This window comes from Peromyscus leucopus, chromosome 12, assembly GCF_004664715.2.
Source record: "Peromyscus leucopus breed LL Stock chromosome 12, UCI_PerLeu_2.1, whole genome shotgun sequence".
NCBI classification, from domain to species: domain Eukaryota; kingdom Metazoa; phylum Chordata; class Mammalia; order Rodentia; family Cricetidae; genus Peromyscus; species Peromyscus leucopus.
The window spans coordinates 68,724,807-68,747,771 of record NC_051073.1 but is presented as its reverse complement, the minus strand read 5'-3'; the positions used below and the strand labels follow the sequence as shown (position 1 = coordinate 68,747,771).

The window sequence follows — 22,965 nt, the reverse complement described above, 5'->3', positions numbered from 1 at the left end:
TATGAAGTTGAGAGTTACCTTGCCTAAGCACTACTTTTGGAGTTGGCCTTGTGTACAGATTGGGCAATATAAGATCTCAGTATAGATTGCATTTCCCATCATCGATCCAATGGTCACCAGGTCTCCATCAAAGATGAACTGTGAGCTAGAGCTTGTTTTTGAGTATCACAGCAGGCAGAAAAATAGAGTCACCATCAAAGTCTTTGTGTTGATCACATTCTGTGTTGAAAAAAGAATTAGAGCACTACATTTTCCTTAGTGAGAATGGGGTGCACATCCGGAGAAGAACTCACAGGGCCAGAGAACCTGATGCCTGCTTGTGGTTCTTTTTTTGCTGTGGAAATCCAGTGCTTACAGAGTCCTGTGTTTCTTGCCCTGTGATGACTTAGGAAAATAAATATCAGCCTTCTAACTCAGACTTCACTTAGTTCTGCCAAGTATGTAGACATCTTGAACCTATTTCTCCATGTTTTCAAGAGGATATTCTAGTCTATGGATAATTTCTAGTTGAGCTTTCAGGAGCAGGCAGACAGGGCCCAAGAGTTACTTGCCTGCTCTCTTACTGATGTCACTCCCAACAAAATCATAGTAATATAATAGGTATCTGAAATACTTAATTTTGTCATGTGTCTGTATTTGCCTTATGGTCCCTAGCATATATGCTTTAAATTTGTTTGTTTTACCAAAATTCAAAATTTCATACAGACTGTGGTATATTTTTTAGTTTTCATTGTATGTTGCAATTTTGGATTTAGTTTCTTGCTGTTGGGTGGCACAGCACACACTGAAATAATTCTTAATACTATCAATCGTGTTTTCATTTTGATATGGTTAGATATACAACAGAGAACTTTCACAGCTTCTACATGTTGCCCTAGAGTTGGAAGGCAATTTGAGGCTGATTTCAGCACCTTGGCTAGAGCAATGGGATCAAGACCATTTGTACAATCAAGACCATCTTGTGCAATAGGTCAATACTGCCTCTATATAGTACTAAATCTGTGTCCAAAGGTGATTGATAAAAGGATACTGCAGTCATCTTGGATAGTTTTGTAAATTTTACTCAAAACCTTCAAAACCTTAAGTTTTTATTATCATCCTTCAATAATGTTAGTAAAAACTAAACAGAGGGCTTTGGGGCTGGGTAAAACATTAAAGAGCACAAAATCAAAGGTCCCTACTCACATTATGGATGACCACTTTAGATTATGTTTTCTACTTAGAATTTATTCATGAAGTAGAATTGTCATCATCATAAATAAACCTATTAAAAGACATGATTTCTGGTGAAATGAATTATTTGATCAGTAATTTCAGGAAACAATTTTATACATCCTTTTTTTCTGTGTAAAATGAAATAAGTAATATAAATATTGTGAATCTAAGATTTTTATTTATGCAATGAAAGGGGGAATATGATACAGATCTTATTATTGTATGCATATTATTTTATGAAAGTGTCATAAACAAACTATATTATTTATGACAGTTGGTTAGAATAATGACTGGCATCTCTTCATTTGTTGTGTCAAGTTTGAAAATATTATCTAATAATAACTGGTTACAAATTTAATGGAAAAACTGAAGTGCTTGCAGAGAAATATATCCTTACTGAAATGATTTTGGTTCTCAGCTGAAGAATGAGGTCATTGCAATGTACCTACTTAGGCTATACACTATAATGTTGACTGTAGTTTACTCATACATGAATCAAATTGTTCAGGTGGGATTTAGAACAGCAGATATTCAAGTGGTACCTTCTAGACAGAGACAGATCTCTTTTCCTCCCTCCCTCCCTCTCAATCTTTCTTTCTTTTACTTATAACAGATTGTAGTATAATGGAGACTAGAATTACTGTGAGATGATAATCACAAGAAGATAAACTATGTGTGCTGTGAGTGAAGTCATTTATTTTTGTGCATGTTTACTTTTGTCTCTTGGTAATGATTTACAAGAATTCAACTTAAAATGAAATGCTATACCATACAGTCATAAATGATTTGAAATTTATTCATGTTGAATTAATACATCTAGAATCTTGTAAATTTTGCATAATTGATGGTCAGTTTCTTCAACAACTTAATGCTATGGACAAAAGAAAGCACTGCTGATATAGGAGGGAAGAATCTGGGCAGACATTTAAATGTTGAACTTTTCTATTGAAAGAATAAATGTTTGGCAATTGTTTGTAGAACACTTATTGGTTAAAATGCATGGTATAATAGTAATAAGTGAAATGTAATAATACATTGTTTTAAAAATATTCAAAATATTAGACATAGCAGCAATAGTGACTATATAAAATAAAATGTTGATACTTGTTGAGTTTCATAAAGGCTTAATTTGTATGTTTGGAATATTTTATATGTATAAAAACAAGGCAAACATTGACAATCTTTTTGCAAAACTGTACCTATGCATTTTAAAGAAAATATTAGATGTATACAGAAGTATGAATGGTGGCTTTGAAATTTTTCTTGTTCCATTTGGTTATTTTGGCCTTGTAATATTTCTCCCATAATCAAATGTGATTAAAATTATGCAAATACGTTTAAAATAAACTGTACAATCTTTCACTCCCATCAGCAGTGGAGGAATGTTCTGCTTGTTCCACCTGCTGACAACATGAACTGTCACATGTATTTCTGATCTTAGCCATTCTGACGGGGGTAAGGTAGAATCTCAGAGTCATTTTGATTTGCATTTCCTTGATGGCTAAGGCTGTTAAACATTTCTTTAAGTGTTTCTTGATTTGAGTTTCCTCTGTTGAGAATTCTGTTTAGATTTGCACCCTACTCTTTAACTAGATTATTTAGTTTATTGATATCTGGTTTCTTGAGTTCTTTATATATTTTGAATATTAGCCCTCTGTCAGATGTGGAGTTAGTACAAACCTTTTCCCATGCATTGTCCTTTTGACAGCATTCTTTGCCTTACAGAAGCTTTTCAGTTCCATGAGGTTCCATGTATTAATCAATCTTAGTGCCTATGCTATTGGCATTCTGTTCAGTAAGTTCCCTCCTGTCTGGGAGGAGGGGACTGCATCTGCCTGGACTGAGTCTACCAGGTCGATCTCAGTCCTCGGGGGAGGCTTTGCCCTGGAGGAGGTGGGAATGGGGAGTGGGCTGGGGGGAAGGGGAGGGAGGCAGGAGGGGGGAGAACAAGGGAATCCGTGGCTGATATGTAGAACTGAATGGTATTGTAAATTAAAATAAAAGGAAAAAAAAGTTCCCTCCTGTGCCAGTTTGTTCAATGTTATTACCCACTTTTTTTTTCTATCAGGTTCAATGGATCTGGTTGTATGTTGAGGTCCTTGATCCACTTGGATGTGAGTTTTGTGCAGAGTGATAGATATGGATATTTTTGCATTCTTCCATATAGCAACATTCAATGAGACCAGCACCATTCATTGAAGATACTTCCTTTTTCCATTGTGTATTTTTGGCTTCTTTACCAAAATTCAGGTGTCTATAGGTATGTGGATTTACATCTGGGTTTTTAATTGGATTCTACTGATTAACATGTCTGTTCTTATGCCAATAGCAAAAAGTTTTTATTACTAAAGCTCTGTAGTACCACTTAAAATCAGGGATGGAGATATCTTCAGAAGTTCTTTTGTTGTATAGGATTGTTTGAGCTATCCTGAGTTTTTTGTTTTTTCCATATGAAGTTGTGTTCTTTCTAGGTCTGTAAAAAGTTGCACAGGAAATTTGTTGAGGATTGCATTGAATCTGTAGATTATTTTTGGTAGAATGACCATTTTTACTATGTTAATCCTAATGATCCATAGGTCAGGGAAATCTTTCCATTTTCTGATATCTTCTTCAAACTTGTAGAGCCACTTTGGAAATTAATATGGCAGAAAATTTGGAATAGATCTACCTCAAGACCCAGCTATATACTAATCTAGGGCATATACCCAATGGATACTCCATCCTACCACAATGAGACATGTTCAACCATGTTCATAGAAGCTTTATTCATAATAGCCAGAAACGGGAAACAATCTAGATATCCCTTAACTGAAGAATGGATAAAGAAAATGTGGTATATTTATACAATGGAGTATTATTCAGCTGTTAAAAACAATGACATCATGAAATTTGCTTGCAAATGGATGGATCTAGGAAAAAAAATCACTTTGTGTGAGGTAACACAGACCCAGAAAGACAAACATGGTATGTAATCACTCATAAGTGGATATTAGCTATAAATAATAGATAATCATGCCACAATCCACAGCCCTATAGAGGCTAGGTAGTATGGAGGGCTTAAGGGAGGACTCAAGGATCTGCCTGGGAAGGGGAATTAGCATAGATTTTATAGGTGGGCTGGGGATGGGTGGAGTTGCCAACAGGAGGAATCAGGTGGCTGGGAGGAACAAAATACTGGGAGAAATGGCTAGAATGGGGACAATTAAGAGGTAAAGTGAAAACCTAGTGCAATGGAAACTCATGGAATCTAGGAGAGGGACCCTAAGGGAGGATGTAGAGTCTGAACTGGCCATCATTGGTAGCCAGGCAAGGCCTCAAGTGGAGGGATTGGGACACCAAGCCAGACAAAACCTTCAACCAACAGTTTGTTGTGCCTGTAGAGTGCTCTGGGTTCAGAGCCTAGCAGAGGTGTCATCAAAGCGACCAGAAAGACTTCATCCAGCAACTGATGGGAATAGATGCAGAATCCTACAGCTGAATATTATGTGGAGCTCATTAGGTGGAAATTTGTGGAGGAGGGGGAGGAAGGAATAGAGGAACCAAAGGAGTCAGGGACATCACAGTAACAGGGCCCACAGAATCAACTGACCAGCATCTGATGGGAGCGGAGGCAAAATCCCACAGCCAAACAATAGGTGGAAATGGGGATTCCTGCTGAGGAGGAGGGACTGGAGGTATCAGAGGGGTCAGGGACACCAGAAGAGCACAGCCCACAGGATCAACTGATCAGGACTCATAGGGGCTCACAGAAATCAGAGAGCCTGCAGGGGTCTGATTTAGGTCCCCTGCATATATGTTATGTCTGAATAGCTTCGTCTTCTTGTGAGACTTCTGAAAGCAGGAACAGGGTCTGTCTCTACCTCTTTTGCCTTCTTATAGGACCCTTTTCCTCCTCCTGGGTTGCTTCATCTAGTCTTGATGTGGCGGTGTGTGCCTGTTCTTATTGTAGTTTGTTATGCAGTGTTTGGTTAATTTCCCCCAGAGGCCTGCTCTTTCCTGAGGGAAGGCAGAGGGGGTGGTGTATCTGGGGGAAAGGGAAAGTGAGGGGGAAAAGAAACTGGGGGTGGGGTGGGGGGAGAGGGAGGGGAAATTGCAGTCAAGATGCAATATATGAGAGAATAAATAAAGAAAAGAAGAAGATCAATTGTTAACATCCTCTCTTAATACTAAGACCAAGTCTTATCTAGAGCATAGATCTATGTAGGGAATAAACCTTTTGAGTCTCAAGTAGTGACAGCTCAGGGAAAACGTCTAAGTAGAAATGAAATGATGATACCACGGGGAGCATCATTGCCTCTTGAATGACACCCTTCTCACTCACAGTCTCTGTCCCTTACTAAGCTGCATGTCTGCTGTTTGTGTTTCTAAGGGCAGTTGTACTCAGGTGCACTAAATAGTTCTGGAAGTTTCTGTGCTTCTCATGGCGTCTTTCAATATTCCATGTTATCTTAGTGTTATCATTGCTGTGGTGAAGCACCATGGTGAAAGCATCTTGGGAAGTTAAGGGTTTATTTGGTTTATGCTTCCACATCAGAATTCATCACTGAAGAAAGTCCGGACAGGAACTCAAACAGGGCAGGAACCTGGAGATAGGAGCTGAGGCCATGGAGGGGTGCTGCCTACTGGCTGATTCCTCCTGGCTTCCTCAACTTGTTTTTGTATAGAACCCAAAACCACCAACATAGGGTGTCCCCACTCAAAGTATGCTGGGTCCTCCCCCACAGATCACTGATTAAGAAAATGCCCTACAGGCTTGTCTGCCTACAGTCCAATCTTCAGGAGGCATTTTCTCAATTGAAATTCCTCCCTCTAAGATGACTGTAGCTTGTATCAAGTTGACACAAAACAATCCAGAACAAATAAATCTCTTCCATTGATGTTATTTCTTCACAGACAACAATAGTGTGGACGATAATACTCTTTCAGGCTAATTATATGTTAGGAGCAATTATAAATGCTTCTATATAAACCATTTGATTGTTACCTTAAAATCTTTGTTAGGTACTTTAATAATATTTGGAATATTTATAAAATTTCTGAAAATGAGATTAAATTTTAAAGCTGTGAGGTAGCCTGCTTAAAGCAACAGATCTGTGAAGTAGAAAGTATAATCCATCCACTTTTAGCTGAAATAATCTTTCAGAAGGAACTCTTCAATTTATTATGTTAAATTTGGGTAGAGTCTAGACATAATGTAAAGCCTACTTTAACAGGCATTTGTAACACTGGGTGTTTAGGGGAACAGCGAGGTAGCTCAGTAATTAACAGCACTTGCTACTTTTGTAGAGGTCCCTAATTTAGTTCCAGCACCTGTACTGGGTGGTCTCTATGCTTACCTACATGCATGCCATGTACATACCTATACTCGGGCATACATACATATATGAATGTATGTATGTATATATATATACATACATATATAATGAAAATAAAGTTGAGGTTTTAATATTTATAGATCTAACACATAAACATTCCCCAGAGTGTTGGTTATTACAAGCACCAAGGTATGGACCTATTTTAAGAACTTGCAGCAGGCATTGTTGTCACAGGAGGTTCACAGTTTTTTATATTTGAAAGAACTTCCATATAATAAGAACTATTATCTTATATAATGACATTTTTTTCATGACTACTCTTGTCTCTACACAAGCTGTGCTGTCTGTCTTCGTCGGCTGGGTTAGGGAATTGTAACTGTGGTAAGTCCTGGTTGAGGAACAGTAATCCAAAAGTTTGAAATCCAAAATGCCCCCAAATCTAGAACTCTCCAAATACAGTCACAATACTGCAGGTGCAAAATTCCTGACTTCATGCAATAGGCTGAGTCAAAACAAGTACATCAAAGGTATTGTGAGATTATCTTCATACTGTACTGTAAGATATATATATATATATATATATATGTATATATATATATGTATATATATCATAAATAAATTTTATTCTTCCACTCAGAACCCATTCCCAAAATGTTGCATTGTTGTATTGCAAATATTCCCACATCTAGAACAAGTTCTAAAATATGTAACACTTCCAGTTGTAAGCATTTCAGGTAACTCATACTGAACTAAAAGCTAGCTAAAATTCAGATTTGACATTGAAAACAATGTTTCGGAAAGAGACTAATACAGTCACACTTGAGGAAGAGAAAACATTCCTTCCATAGGCTGTAGGACTGGACAATACACAACCTGGAGAAGAATAAGTGAGAACTGCCCTTGCCAGACATGCGTTGCTTCTACTTTGGTTAAAGTCTTGACAAATGGCAACATCCGGGGAAGACCGGAGCAAAGCCAGGAAGGACAAACATTTTCTCCTCGCTTCCTTCTGAGATTCTGGGGGAAACTGTGTGCCCATTCACAACAAAGCGAGCTTGAATCCCTCTTTCAAAATATTGTGTCTCGTTTGCATCCCCACAAAATCGCACAAACACATACATACATGGCTTATAAAATGTAATTGTGGGGGGGGGAGGTAGTGGTGGTAGTGGTGTGTGTGTGTATGCATGTGTGTGTGTGTGTGAAAAAGTGTACATCATCCTTAAAAAAAAAAAAAACAAAAAACACTACTTTCAGGCCTAATCCTGACATTGAGAAGGGGAGTTCATTCTTAAGGCCACACTGTGAGCAAAGGGGTCACATATTTTTAACTGCTATATCATTTCTTTGCTCAATGCATTGTGACTGTAAAAGGAATGGATATTTGAACATGTTGTGTTTTGATTTGCTGACATAAACATATCCCCAGAATGGCTGCAGATGTTAAGCTGTTTTTTCCAAAGTTTGTGTCCAAATGCCCTGAAGAAGAAATCAATGCTTCTTCAATTCACCACTGGGCTAGTTTAGAACCCAGACCATTTTGTCTTCATTGTTGCTAATGAGATGACTCACAACAAACTCAATTCAGCTTCTATCATTTCAAAAGTCTATTGGCTAAATGATGATACAAATGTTTAGTGTGCACAGTAAGGGGGCCAAGCAGGACTAGCCATGGTCCTTACACACCAGAGGAGAAAAGATAGTCTCTGACAAGATGGTGTTCTAACTCCCAATGGAGTCAGGCTGTGGTGTTGGCGTTCACACAGCTCTCCATGCAGGTGGGCCCAGAGGGGTATCTGTGCAGGTGCCACTTCCAGATTTCACCTGGAAACACATCCTGCTAGCTAGGGATGGAAGGAAGGTGTTTCTGTAGCCTCCATAAGGTAGCCAATCTCAAGAGGCCAACCTGAAAGGGGGGTGTGTTTTGGCCTTTTGCCTGATTGTAAGGAGAGGTTTTGACTTGGCAGCATCCTCATTAAAGAGCTGTTCCTGCTGTCAGCTTCCCTGCAAAGGAGGATCCTGAGGGACCATTCCCTCCGGAGACTCCTGAGATACTGAGGCCTCACCCCAGCGGGACATCAATTTAAGGACTCTATTGAAATGGGAAATTACCTTGAAACACCCTTTCTGTGACTTTTTATTTCAAATGATCAGTCTGGCATAGAGATGAAGACAAAGACAACTCTATCTATTGTGTACCTGAAAAAGGAGATTTTAATCCTCCAATTCCAAAGGGAACAAGCAAAAAGCTCGCAGGGTGTTAGAATGCATGAATTCTTCACTGCATGTGTTCTCACCCATTGTCTTAGTAGCCCTCCAGGATTATCTAAAATGATTCCCACAAAAGAGAATAATGCCAATACCTCAACAAATCTGAACTCTATTTCCTGAAAGCCTTTCTCTCTCTCTCTCTCTCTCTCTCTCTCTCTCTCTCTCTCTCTCTCTCCCTCTCTCTCTGCGTGTGTGTGTGTGTGTGTGTGTGTGTGTGTGGTGTTGTCATAAATGCATAAATATTTGCATGTATGTGGGCAGACATGTATTTGTATGTCTGTGGAGAGACCCAGATGTTTTGAGGTGTTTTTGTCCATTGTTGTCCACTGTATTTGTTGGGAAGTATCCCTTCCTGGACCCGGACAGCTCAGATTCCACCTACTTTAGCTAGCCAACCCATCTGAATGTGAATTCCTGTGCTTGCTATGCGAGTATTTCATCCACTTAGTGGACCCCGTCCCCATCACCCAATAGACTTTCATTCGAAATGTTTGTACATTTCTACTTTAAGTTTTAATATGAGCAAAAGTAATTGGGAAATAAATTAATTTTCCTTCTAATTTATCTGCCTTTTCATTGAAGAGGCCTATTAGTATATTCAATGATAATTCACTTCCTGATTTTTTGCCACCATTCTCTCTCCATACTAAGTTTGTGAAGTGGGTTAGTTTTTACAGTTCTCTTTAAAAATGGTACAGGATGAATTAGGTCTCTGTTGTACATGGTGAGATTTTTTGAGTCTCCAAAGAGACCAGTGGTAACAGTAAGATAAAGCATTAAGAGCCCTCTCTACCTCCAGTACCTCTGCATAAAAGGCTTGATATATTCTGTAGTAGTCATGGTGCCATACATTCATTAGGATTCCACAGAATGAGCATTATGTGTGATAGCACAAAGAATATTTTCTTGGACCTCAGTTAGTTCTCATGCTGGGCCTATGTTGCTGGATCCTACCAGCTCCCTTAGAGGGGGGAGAAGATACCCTGTTAATGACACAAACACCTGAGAGTCAATGGAAGGCAAACAACAGACTCCTTTACTCAATAATGGAGAAGACCTTATATACCCCACTCCCAGCTTCCAGGCTGTGTGACAATCTGGTAGCATTGCGTGGTTGTCCCTCATTAGCTGTGATCAGGAACTCTGACAGTGCCTGTTGCTAAACCCTCAGACAAACTCCAGGTTGGCTCATAAGGAAGTATGTTATGTGCATGCCTTGGCAACTGGTTTGAGCAATTTCCTTAACCCTATGGGCCTATCCTACTACAGGCCTAAGTTTCCTCATTTTTCCTATATACATATTTACATCAGTTTTCCCTTTCATTTCATCACTCCCACCCTTCTGTGTGACCTGATCCTTGATCTCTCTCCAATTTATGTCCCTTTTCTTTGTTGTTATTACATATATGTATCAATACATAGGTATATAAATATGACCTACTCAGTCTGTTTAGTGTTGCTAAGCCCTTACTGTTTTTCCCATTTCCCCTTTCATATCATTTGTATCCTGCTATTTCCATATCAAGCACTCCCCAGCCTTACACCATTTATTTCCTGATTTCTGCAGTAACTCTAGGTTACATGCTTACATCTAAAGATTTGGAGCTAGGGACTAAATGATGAGAGAGAACATGCAGTATTTGTATTTTTTTTTTTTTTTTTTTTTTTTTTTTTTTTTTTGGTTTTTCGAGACAGGGTTTCTCTGTGTAGCTTTGCGCCTTTCTTGGAACTCGCTTTGAAGACCAGGCTGGCCTTGAACTCACAGAGATCCGCCTGCCTCTGCCTCCCGCGTGCTGGGATTAAAGGCGTGCGCCACCACTGCCCGGCCAGTATTTGTATTTGGGGGTATAGATTACTACATTCAGTATAACATTTTCTAGTTCCACTTTTTTACCTGCAAATTTCACATTTCTTTACAGGCCTACACTAACTGCATTGACTATATTCATATTCAAGTACCATTTAGAAAAAGATTCAGTCATAATTTTCTCCAAGACAAAATAAAAATCAAATGGCACTGCACAAAAACAAAATCCTGACACTGAGAAAGAATCTCTGTTATTCTCTGTAGATATTATACAGAGATATGATAATTAATTTATTCCTTGTGAATTATGGTCTATTAATAGATCACAGACTTGGGGAACTGCTCAGTCTCCATGTGCAGGTAGTCTCATCTGCTGATCTTCCCCCTTGGCATCGCCAAGGCCATCTTGTTTCCCCTCACTTGAGGCAGTTACACGTGAGAAGAGGGAGAAGATCGGAAAGGGTTTTATGAGACACAGCTTGCCACTTAAGTCCACAGACCTTGCTGTACTCTATTTTCTGTAGAGTTTGTGTACCCACCTCTTTGTCACCATTTAGGAATCTGCTCCCAATCGCAGCTTCTCTTGAGATCCCAAACCAGATTCCTGTCACCACACCTTGAACTCAGATTACATCACACTAGAACAGAGAGTTCTCTCTTCTCCAGAGCCAGCTGCTTTGATCAAAGACTCTCAGGTTTTGCCTTCCATTTACAGATACTTTAGTTTCAAGACACATTTTTTGTATCCTCACTGGAGACTGTCATGGGTTATATCTACTGAACAATTTCTCCAAACTGTTAACTGTACTTTTTAAAAACTGAATTGGAAATGAAAAAATATTTAATGATGTAAAATTCATAGCAGAAATAGGTACAAAACCTCTTTCTTAGTGCATTACTCCATTCACTGGAAATTATTTCTGAAATAAGAGCCAAAGGACAATAACATAAATTATGTCATTTATTAGTCAGAGATTCATTATGAAATTGACTTATATAATTATAAAGAGTTCCAATCATAAATAAATCATAGCATTTAAAATGCAAGTGGTAAATTGTGCTTGACATTTGTAGATATTCCGTATAAGAATTAAAACTAGATGCTTATGTTCATCTAACAAAATGTAGACATAAAACATATTTAAAAACATAACTATGCCATATATTTGTAGTTTAAGAACTACACCTATTAGGTTTATTCATAAATAACCACAAACAAAAAAGTTGGATGGGTAGGGAGTTGAGGGTAGATAGGGTGAATCTAGAAGGAATTGGGGGTGTTGGTGAATATGATTAAAATACATTGTATACAATTTTCAAATAGTTAATATATTATTATTAAAGAGAGAGAAATTCAGAATATAATTAACAATCAACATTAGATACAAATTCTCATATGAGGTTAGGTTCAAGATTTCTGTATCCATAAGGCATTTGATTCTTTAGGCCATAGATTATTCAAAAGCCTCATTTATTACCTGGAAAAAGGAGACAGCCAGTAACCCTAAATAACAATGATACTAATTCAACTATAAATGTATTCTAAAATTAGTGCAAATAAAGAGAAATATAGTCACAACTTAGCAGGAAAAAAATCTGTTGTTGCAAATCATTTGCATCATATGAAAGTTCTCATCACATTCAAAAAAGGACAGAGCTTTTGTTTGTCACTTTATCTTGTAGAATATTAACTGGTTCCCTGGAGAGAAAAGACCAAGCCATAGAAGTCAGAACATGCACTCAAATATTGAAATTTCAAATTTCTTAAATATCGACAAAATGATATTCTTTAACTCAAAATAGATCAGCAATTTCAACATATGATTGCAAAAATATATGCTAATTCCTCAGATACTGCCTTTTACAATATAAGTCAAAATGAGTTATAAATGGAATGTAATTTCCATAAACCAGGCTGAGACCAAGTTGCTTTGAAACAATCTCAAAAGCTGTGATATGTATGTGGCTGTTCTTTGTGCACCAAATGCACTGTGCTGAACTTGGGCATTTCCTCATGGTGTGCATCACATGATACAGCACTGAAACAATGCAGCATAAATACCTGGTAGCTAATTTTGTTTTTCTGATTATTTGACTTTCAAAATAATTGCATTGTTTACTCAATTCCTAGCAGAGTAACATACAATCAATTCTAATGCTCAGTTTGCTATCCTGTAATGAGATTGATGTCACCCACCACAGCTTTCACATGAATACTAGAAAGTAGAAGGCAGTCCTTTGAAAAGAAAGCTGTCAAAAGTTCTATGGCTCCATAAGTTATAAAAACACTCTAGCGAATACTATTAGCTCCTTCATGGATAATAAGTAAAACTGATTAGCAATAAAGATTATAGCATAGATTCTTTGATTTGATGATCAAAATAAATCAGAGAACAAAGAACAAAAACCAAAGGAACATCTGTGTTACAAAGAATTCCAGACAATACACATTTGAGACAGAAATTCTGTGAAGTGAGTGACTGAGATGAAATGGAGAGAGAGCGAGAAATAGCAAGGGGCCATGTGCAGACAGCACAGGTGGATGTCCATGATATGTGCTTAATTCTGAGAAGAACAGGGTGGAAAGGAAATAAACTCTTGTGAACATTTCTTTAATCTAGAAAGAGATAAATCTGTGATGAGGGTATTTGCATTTAAGCTAGGCACAGTTTGAAAATTAGCATGTCTCTATTGGTAGATGCAAATGACTCTCCCATGCAAAAGTGGCTTACACTGAAGAATATTGTGATCAGAACAGAATTTGTAATGGTAAATATATATTGCTTATAGTTATCATCCTTGTTTTGATTGTATGTAAGTAAGGTTCACCCTATATAATATCTGCATCACTTATCAAAATTAAAGGGAAGAATAGGCTTGGATGTCATCTTGGACTAAAGCTGATAGAACTCACACTCAACTCAGAATGTTAGTGATTGCCTAATCTAACTTGTATATTCTAGAGACAGGGAAACTAAACCTTCACACAAATGAAGTAGCTTTTTCAAGGTTAACCTGTGCAGGAGTCTAGGACTCATGACATGTCACAGTGCCTTGTCCAACATGGATACTAAGTATCCTATAAATATTTTTGAGGGAATTGCTGAATGAAGGATAAACAAGGATAAGGCAATGGCAAAGGCAAGCTAGACTCCTCTTCCAATGACAGGGTTGTCAGGGTCTGTGTAGTTAAGGAATCTTCCCCCCCCCCCACACACACACTTTTAAATTAAGTCCTTCAAAAAAAGTTTGAACAAACCATACTGATAAAAAAAAAAAATGCCAGGTGACAATTGAGATACTTATACCACATGGTACTTTAAAGTAGCAGTAATTCTTTTGACTGCTACAGTATGTCATTGGTATTGCTTATCAGTGAGGTTAGCATTGTTGAAAAGACACTTAGACGACATCGCATGAAACACTATTGTTTGATCTTTCCTGGGCATAATGTTACTTGCATTGGTAGTATGTCTTCACTAGTGCCAATGGGCACACCCCCAGTCTGTGAATATTTAGGGGTAAGTATGTGAAGTAGAAACAGGGCTCATTCTAAAAGCAGTTTTCAGAAATAAAGACAAGTAGAGGAGTCATAGAAGCAACATTTAGACCATTTGACCAAAAAGGATATGCTGTTAAACTGGCTATAACTGGAAAAGCACTTTCTGGTCTTGAAAAACACATGTGATTAGAAAATACATTTCCAGGTGTCGGGCAAAGGGAGAAAGTCAACTGCAGGGATGGACATGTAAATGAGTCAAACATGAGTTAAAGAAGAGCAGATGCCTATCAGTATTTTGTCATGACAACCATGCCCTACAGATTGGAGTGTGTCACCAAAAGGAACACTGGCAGTGGCAGGAGGCAGGCAGCTGCTGTGTTCTGGGTGGTCAAGTCCGTGTGAAAGACGTCTTTGTAAACAGAGGACCTGGCAGTACTCTGTGGTAGAAGAGGGGTCACTAGGGCTGCTTAGGGACCCAGGTAAACTTCCAGCCACCCTCCTCATCTCGACGCACAAAGGCTTGTCCCTGGTGGAAAGAGTGAGTTTTCACATTGCAGTGAGGGCTCAGAGATGTGGAGAAGGCCACCTCTGTCTTGTTGGGTGACACGTCTACACTGTGGTAAGGAAGAGTTTGTACCCCTCCTGGAGGGTTGGAAAAGGTAGGAAAACAGTGGCAGTCTTCCTGGTGGATGGCAGTGACATGGGAGGCATGTGTTCTGTCCCCTCCATAGTCAAGGCGTAGATCTCTAGGAACAGTTGCATAGCCAACTGCATCATGTAGAAACTGGGAGGATGTACTGGGTACTGTTCTGGGATGAGAGGCAAAGGCACTGTAGTTAGCTGGTAGGGTGTCATCAATGGTGTTTAGGTCTTTCAACCCAAGGGTTTGAAGAACCCAGGGGTCCACACAGGGCCCAGGTTGTTCTTCACAGTTAGAAAACTCTGTGGAGAGGTTTCTCTTGGCAGTTTTGGACTGGGGTATCTCAGCAGGTGGATGTCTGTGTTCTTTGGGTTTCCTCTTCTCTTTTCTGAGTTTTCCACACACTTTGGAAAACTCATCTGATGACAGCAATTTCTGTAAAAGCAATATTTGAAAATCGTATTTCTTTGGATAGTTACTGTTCACCCAATTGCTTAGGGAAAAAAAAAAAAAACAGCTAAATGTCTTGTGTGTCCCCACACAAGCAAAACTAATCAATTAGCTACTGTTGGTTGAATAAACATCCTTAATAAGTTGTTACTTTGACTCATGCTCTTTATTCAGTTTTTACAAATTAAAGGAAGCTGAAGACATCTATAAGATTTCAACTAAGAGAAATAAACACTGATGCCAATAGCAGCTGCCACTTAATAAACTTATTTATAAGTAAATAAGTGAGACCCTAATTTATAAACAATTGCTTATATGTTTTTCTCATTGGATGTAGATGCTCTTAAAATGATTAATAAATAAAAACACAACCATATTAGTGATCAACTGAGTACTTCTTAGTCTAGATTTAAACCTTATATATCTGAATCTAGACAGAATGTCTGATTTCAATACTATTCACTACCTCCTATGTTTATGATACTAACTTTTAAAACACTCCCATATCATGTATTATATTATTCTAAATTTAGAAAACCAATATCAACATAATTAAAAGTTCTCAATATCACTTAATGATCTTTTATGGATTGGTATCTGATGTTAGGATCCCAGGCTAATAAGGATGTGTTTTCATTGGTCAAAGCTAACTGGATTGCAAAGTAGTCAAATTTAATGACTCTCTCTGAACTCAAAAGCAGGAGGTAGCATCAAATTTAGATCAAATAATGCCATATTTTGTCGAGAAATAAGATAAAACTGATGTTAGACATAGTAATGAGAATGATGGAAAATGCAAACTGAAATGTAAAAAATCTAAGAAAGGAAGAACAAAAAGGTTACAAGTGAGCTATTGATTGTTGGGCTCACTTAAAAGGGCAGGGGAAAGAGTGTGCTTGCATATCTGTAATCACCAGGGGAGACACCTGGAACCCAGGCGGTTCAGATTTAGATCTCTCTCTCTCTCTCTCTCTCTCTCTCTCTCTCTCTCTCTCTCTCTCTCTCTCTCTCTCTCTCTCTCTCTCTCTCTCCCTCTCTCTCTCTCTCCCTCTCTCTCTCTCTCTCTCTCTCCCTCTCTCTCTCTCTCTCTCTCTCTCCCTCCTCCCTCCCTCTCTCTCTCTCTCTCTCTCTCTCTCTCTCTCTCTCTCTCTCTCTCTCTCTCTCTGTGTATGTGTGTGTGTGTGTGTGTGTGTGTGTGTGTGTGTAGGCTTCTACACTCTCCACCTTATATTTTCAGGAAAGGTCTCTCACTGATCTCCTTAGGCTGTGTGGCCAGTGGGATGCAAGGATCTACTTGTTTCTGCTTTCCCTGTTATCTGCTGGGATTGCAGAAATGAGTGCTGCTGTGCCTGGCTTAATGTGAACACCTCAGGATCCAAACTCAATTCTCAATGGATGCATATAAAGCACTGTACTTACTTAGCCATCCCCACAGCCCCCAGAGAGATTCTTACCAAGGCTCTTGGCCCATCCATTTATCAATTACGATAGCAAAGGCCCCGAGGAAGAACTTTAGCTAACATCTAACGCATCATTAGAATTACTGATATTTTTTACACTTGATTTCTACTCCAACATTCCACTCTTTATGAACCCCAGTAGTCTTAGCAATTCCTCTGATTAACTTCTGTCCTTAATTCCCTCTGTGATGTTGAGCTAAAAATCTGAAACTAGAAACTTGCGGGAAATGGTATATAAAAATCCTGTTGAAGTTATATATTTCCTTAAGGAAAATTATCCATCCCACTAACTCCCATGAAGACATCTTGTTCAGTAAACTTAGTGTATTTAATCATGGGGTGTCAGCAGTGGTTTCCTCTGTCAAGTTACTGCCTTGCACTTAGAAAACAGATAATTACATACCTTGGCCTTTCCTTCCAGACATTTAACCAAAGTAGAATTCAGGTATTGTCTGAGGTGATTATTCTCTTCATGTAGCCTAGCAAGTTCTTCCTCCTTCTGTACTAGAGTGTCCTGGAGCTGCAAGAAGCATACAATAGTGAAGGGTGCTCCCCTCTATTGGCTTTGTAACCCAATAACAACGCACTGCTCCCCAACCTTCTTAAACTTGATTATTCTTGTTTGTTTTCTGAACATACTTTCAAAGAGCCCTGGTCCTCTGAGTCTTAAATCACATCTACACTCCCTACCCCCTGACTGTTCAGTTTGCGCCCTGCATAGCCCATTCATTACAAAGTGTTTGAAGAGATCAGATGACTTTCAAAATTGTAACCACAGGGAGTCAGGTGGGGAGGGAGGAAAGTGAGCCTCACGGAACTGTTTAAATATAGGAAAGATGGTTAGAAGGCTTGGCTGGACTCCTTCCTTGCACATTTATGAAAATAAAAATAGGAGATATGACCTGGCAGTTCCCAGCCTCAAGGTAGGTCAGACTGTGTGTCCAGTAAATAAAACTGCTAGTTGGGAACAACCACAAATGAGACCTGGAGGAAGAAGTGATCTTTGGGAAACCCTTATCACCATCCCTCCTCTCGAAGATGAGCTACGTTTGTTGTTTAACACACTACTGTATTCATGCTTTGGCCTTTGCAGCAGCCCTCAGAGAAGGGCTGCAGAAACATTCCACAGACAAGGAAAAAGAATTTGGCTAACTGAGAGGTCACTCGTAAGTTTTCTCAGAGCCTTTGTTTCTGTGAGCTTGTTCATTTGACGTTTATCTCTTCAGAGTCACAACAAGCACTGAGCTAGTGTGAATTTATAAAAAAGAAAAAAATATATATTTAAAACTAACAAGCAATATGAAATAAAGGGAGACTCGGGGGAGAGAGGGCTTTCTGAAATGAGGCTAGTTTCAATGTTCTTGCTACCTATCCATACCTGCTTATTTCTGTAGAGCTGGGAGGAGAGCTGAGCCTCTTCCCAGGAACATGAGTCCAGAACAGGGATATTTAAGTCACAGGATGCTTCTATGTGAAAATACAAAACAGATGAATAAATGTATTTAGAACCGTGTAATAAATACTCACAAAGAACTTCTAAAGTTTAACAGATTTAATTACTTTTATTTCACACAGGAAAACAAAACTTTTAACTATTTCAGAAGAAGGAAGTAAGCAAATATTTATGCACTACAAAAGTGGCCAAAGTCAAAATGTGGATGTACATTCTTACTGGTTAAGTTCATAAAGGCTGTCTCTTCCATACCAGCACTTCATGGAAATATTTACTGGCCCTCCTTTTCCGCCAGGCACAATCCTACAATTCTACTTCCATTTTCTAGTGTTAAGGTTATTTTCTGTTTTTTAGCATTTGATAGTATTACATTTGGCTCCATAATAAAATCCTATATTGTGATGCTGCATTTTCCTCTTACTCGTCCCACTTGTGAAATGTGAAGGACAGAATTTGTTCAGAATATTACATCATGGTATAAACATTTTCTAGTATTTCTTTCTTTATTAGTGCTGGACATTAAAACTAGGACTGTGTACATGCTGTAGAAGCACTCCAAGGCTGAGTCAAATCTACAACCCTTACTCCCATTTACCTTAGTGATATGCTTCTTGTTTCTCTGAAGAATTTTATGGTGATTTCACTGCTATACCATACCTACTCTATGTCAAATGTCTATATATGTATATTTTAATGTTTTTTTCAAAGAGGTTTTTTTTGTTTTTCATATTTTACAGCACGCTGTCCCCATCAATGAAAACTGTTTCTGCATGCTAATGTACTCAAGTTTTCCCTCTCCAACCTTGGCTTCATTCACATTTGACCTGCCTGCACGACTTAAAATGTTGTTGTTGAAACACTTAGTATTAAATTGGAAAGATAAGTAAGAAAATAAAAATGAAACTTGGGTTCACATCCTGAGATACTCCATTCCTGCTTTTGCTTATAGTAAAAAGGCAAAACTGAACAACTTCCTCCACGACATAGGGTTCATTCAGTTTGATTTTTGCTTCAGCATCTTTTCATACCCCTCCCCAGAGTCTCTAAAATACCTTGGGGGAACAGAATGGATGCAAAGGTGTTTAATTCTGAAATACCTGAAAGTTTTACAGGAATCAGCATTAATGCAGAAATCCCTGTAGTATGGGGTAAAAAAAAAATTCATTAAGCTTCAGGCCAGTGATAGTGTTGTGTATAGTTTCCACCAACATTGGAGATCTCTCCAAAGTTGAAGTGAGCCAGGCTGTGGTGGAGCACGCCTTTAATCCCAGCACTCAGGAGGCAGAGCCAGGCAGATCTTTGTGAGTTCGAGGCCAGCCTGGTCTCCAACGTGAGATCCAGGAAAGGCTCAAAGCTACACAGAGAAACCCTGTCTTGAAAAAAAACTAAATAAATAAAAATAAAAATAAATAAAGTTGAAGTGTATATGTGGAGGGGGAAATGGTTATTTCCAGGTATTGAAGTATTGTTCACAGAATTTGTACAACAAAATAAACTTTGTTACTCATTCTTAATTTTTTTCTCTCAAGGTCACATGGATCTCACCAAACTACAAAATAAATGCTCCACCTAATATTTTTACTCCAGAAATATGCTTCTAGACTGCTGTCTATGAAACTGTGCAACAGACCCAAAATTACTCCATGAGTTGGCAATTTCCAAGAATTACAAAATGTAGGAAATGAGCATTAAAGAGGAAGGGTTTTATTTGTACTAGTTGGTGTGTACAGAACAACTAATTTTCCTGCTAAAACATCCAGGAGTCTTAGTGCTCACTTAAATTCTCTATAATATCACTTTTTCTGTAGAGTCACAGTCCTTGATGCTTACAGTCTCAGGGCTGTGAAAAGATCCAAGCAAAGCAGAAGAGTAAAACTTACCCTGTGTCTGTGGTGCTTGTTGGGTCTCAGCGTTGTCCAGGAGACCAGCAGCCCAGAAAGAGACCCAAGTCTCCTTGGAAACATCAACACTAGATTCTGACGTTGTAGTGGAATACGGACAATTATAACTCTGGCCTCCTACAAAATACTGATCTTGGCAAGGCAGAATGGTGTTCTGTGAATTTCAGTTTGATGGGGGTATGGGAGATGGCATGATGGCAATTAGGAGGGGGAGAGAGTGGGAGAAACATAGAGAAATTATTATATGTGGCAAAGTAAACAAATAATAAAAGCGATAACTACAGGTCCAGATACATATTTGAATGGTGTGATTATAATTACTAAAAAGGAATGGGTTCTTTGAATTATCCACTACTCTCCTAAAGTCTTTCACCAAATAACTAGTATTGAATGGGCCAGGTTTGTAAACATCAGAGGGGCATTTCCTATTGTAGTACCTGGCTCAACTGATAAACTGCCTAAAATATTAAATAAAAAGAATTAGATTTCATGATTCAAAAATGTAAGAACTACTTGTTGCTCTGTAGTAGATATCTTGGTTGCATTTCTAAAAACCTTGAAAGACAAAGATCACAGACTACAAAGGGTTAAATGAACAGTTCTACATGGCATCATATCAAGGAACCTCCCAATTTGGGAGTCTGAATCAGGTGTGTGTGTGAGAGAGTATGTGTGTCTTACACTAGAATGAATAAACATGTATATGAATGTATGTATACAGAGATGATGACATACATTTTGCCCCTAACTCCAGTCACAGGAGCATGACATCAATCCAAGTAAACACTCAAAGCTAAGAATAAAGGTGGAGGGTTCTAGTTCCCTCCATCATTAACCCTCAATGCCCTTTCCAGGTTACCGTGCCACCCACCGGTAGTTGCCTGGCATGCCTTTCTCCACTGCGTTCTGATTCAGTGAACACCTTCTTGCCCCGCCCCACTCACTCCTCAAATCTCAGATGTGGCCTTTCCAAATGTCCAAGCAGGGACGGGCAGTCTGCCTCCTTCCTGGCTTAAGCTGTCCAGCAGCCCGTTCTTAATTATGTGTCAATGTTTAATCAAGTCAAAAACATCCCTCGCAGCAGAATCCAGGTTTGGGCAAACTCCTCTGGCCACTCCAAGCCTGGGGCTGCATTGAGAACTTTCTCCGACATAATGTTGAGAAGGCAGAGAGTAGGGTAAAGAAAGAGGGTGGAGAAGAAGAGGAAGAAGTGGAAGAGGAGAAGAGGAGGAGGAGGAGGAGGAGGAGGAGGAGGAGGAGGAGGAGGAGAGACATAAGAATAAAAGAACAAAAGTTATTGAGTGACTTGAGTCACCCTAGGCCCCTGCTGCCAGTGAGTGAAGGATTGAAAAGGCACCCCTTTGAGGCAAGAACAGCTTGGGCAGTGCTGCTTGAGGAAATTCAGCCAAAAGTTTATCAAGTGCTATTTTCCTTTATTCTAAAAGTATGTTTGTAGACTCCTTCTTTTTTTTTGAGGTTATTCTTGGAATCAGAGCTAAGTAAGCTATTAAGCAATCGACACCTGAGAGGAAAACAAACCCCGAACACTCCTGAGGATTTCAAATCTAAGTGTTTGCAAATATGTGCATAATCTAGAGGAACAGGTGGAAGGAAAGAAGGTCTGTGCAGGGTGAGGGGGAAGGGGTGGGACTGGCCGGCAAATATGCAGGGAAAGGGAGCAGAAAATAAGAAAGGGGTGCGGGGCAGCAGAAATGGCCTATATTAACTGGAAAGTACAAAGGCATCTCCCAAGGCAGAATACATTCTAAATGCAGTTTATTGTCTTTCCAGGACCCCCGGGGTTCTGGCAGCGGGACTAGCTAAGGCCAGCTCCTCACTTACCATCTTGCAGAAGAAAGCGCTGCAGAGACTGGGCCCACTCAGCTTTTTCTTAAAGCCAGAGTTAGCTTGAAATGGGACTGCAGAGAGGAGCAAGGAAGCGAGTTCTAATCCGCTGGAGCTGCGAGTGACGTGCGTGCGTGGGGCTCCTGGCGGGTGTTGCTTGCTCTCTGATTTAGTGCAAGGCTGTCAAACAGGTGCCTCGGGAGCCGCCCAGCCTAAGCTACAGCCACTCGAGCTCCGGAGACACCCGCACTGGGACGCGAGACCTGCGGGACGCCAAGGAAGGACCCGAGGCTCCAGCTCGCTGGGGCTGTGCCCAGTCAAAGCCTGTGCCTGTGCGAACTGAGCCTATCTAGTATACCTGGCGCGGTGGCGGCTGGCGAAGGGGACTCAGCTGCCCCACTCCCTCTGTGCCACGCGCCCAGCAGCCGGCAGGGCGGGGCTGGGCAGGGCGGCCAGCCAGCCCCTGGCGGCATCCGAAGTCCAAAGCTTAGTCTCTGTGCAGCGCTAAAGAAGCTCATCCAAGAGACCCTGGTGTGAGTGGTGTTCCCTGCATGCCCTGGGCACAGGAAAACAAGTGATGGCAACTTAATAATAACGGCGACTTTATGTTATTTTATCAATGGGTCTTATTTCTCCCAGCTCTTGCAATGTTTAAATGTGAGGGCAAAATGTTATCAAACCTAGAATACACATTTTCCAAGACATGCATGCCATATCTAACTCCACAGCACTGTGGTCAATGGGCTGCACACAAACACTCAATAAAAAAATTTGGCCAAACAATGAATTAATGTTCATATTTAGGAATCCAAAGTGCTTTTCTCTGAGTTGGACTGATGCATATCACAATTACATAAAATTAAAAATATTACGATTAAGAAAAGTGGTATCTGTCTGTAGTTGGTAAAGTATTGTATTTCCTTATCTTTAATTTTATTCTCACGTGTATCTCTATAACGTTCAATCTAGGGATGAAAGAGAAGCCTCCTTCAGACAAACTTTCAATAGCCACTTCTCACTCGCACTCATCACCTAAATGGATATAAAGCAGTGAACAAATGGAATCCAGCTCCACCAAGCCTGGGAAGATCCCCAGAGGTCTCTAA

The 22,965-nt window shown here is 39.4% G+C and overlaps 1 protein-coding gene across 1 annotated transcript; it reads right to left on the bottom strand.

The window, feature by feature from the left end:
* Positions 1-11,627: 11,627 nt before the first annotated feature.
* Gmnc (geminin coiled-coil domain containing) lies at positions 11,628-22,332 on the bottom strand. Its single transcript, XM_037209992.1, has 6 exons — positions 22,218-22,332; positions 21,857-21,933; positions 19,994-20,168; positions 18,039-18,127; positions 17,064-17,180; positions 11,628-15,185 (listed from the first exon to the last, which is right to left on the bottom strand). Exons 1-6 carry the CDS (start codon positions 22,330-22,332, stop codon positions 14,568-14,570), a joined length of 1,191 nt encoding a protein of 396 aa, XP_037065887.1. The 3' UTR covers positions 11,628-14,567.
* Between the last annotated feature and the right edge of the window lie 633 nt (positions 22,333-22,965).

What these genes read in the sequence shown, in the direction of transcription:
- Gmnc (XM_037209992.1), bottom strand. Translation starts at nt 22,332, where the DNA reads ATGCCGCCAGGGGCTGGCTGGCCGCCCTGCCCAGCCCCGCCCTGCCGG. An exon ending in ACAAGCACCACAGACACAGG is followed by an intron (nt 18,128 to 19,993) that starts GTAAGTTTTACT and finishes ATTTTCACATAG; the next exon opens with AAGCATCCTGTGACTTAAAT. An exon ending in GTCTGGAAGGAAAGGCCAAG is followed by an intron (nt 15,186 to 17,063) that starts GTATGTAATTAT and finishes TTGCTTTTACAG; the next exon opens with AAATTGCTGTCATCAGATGA.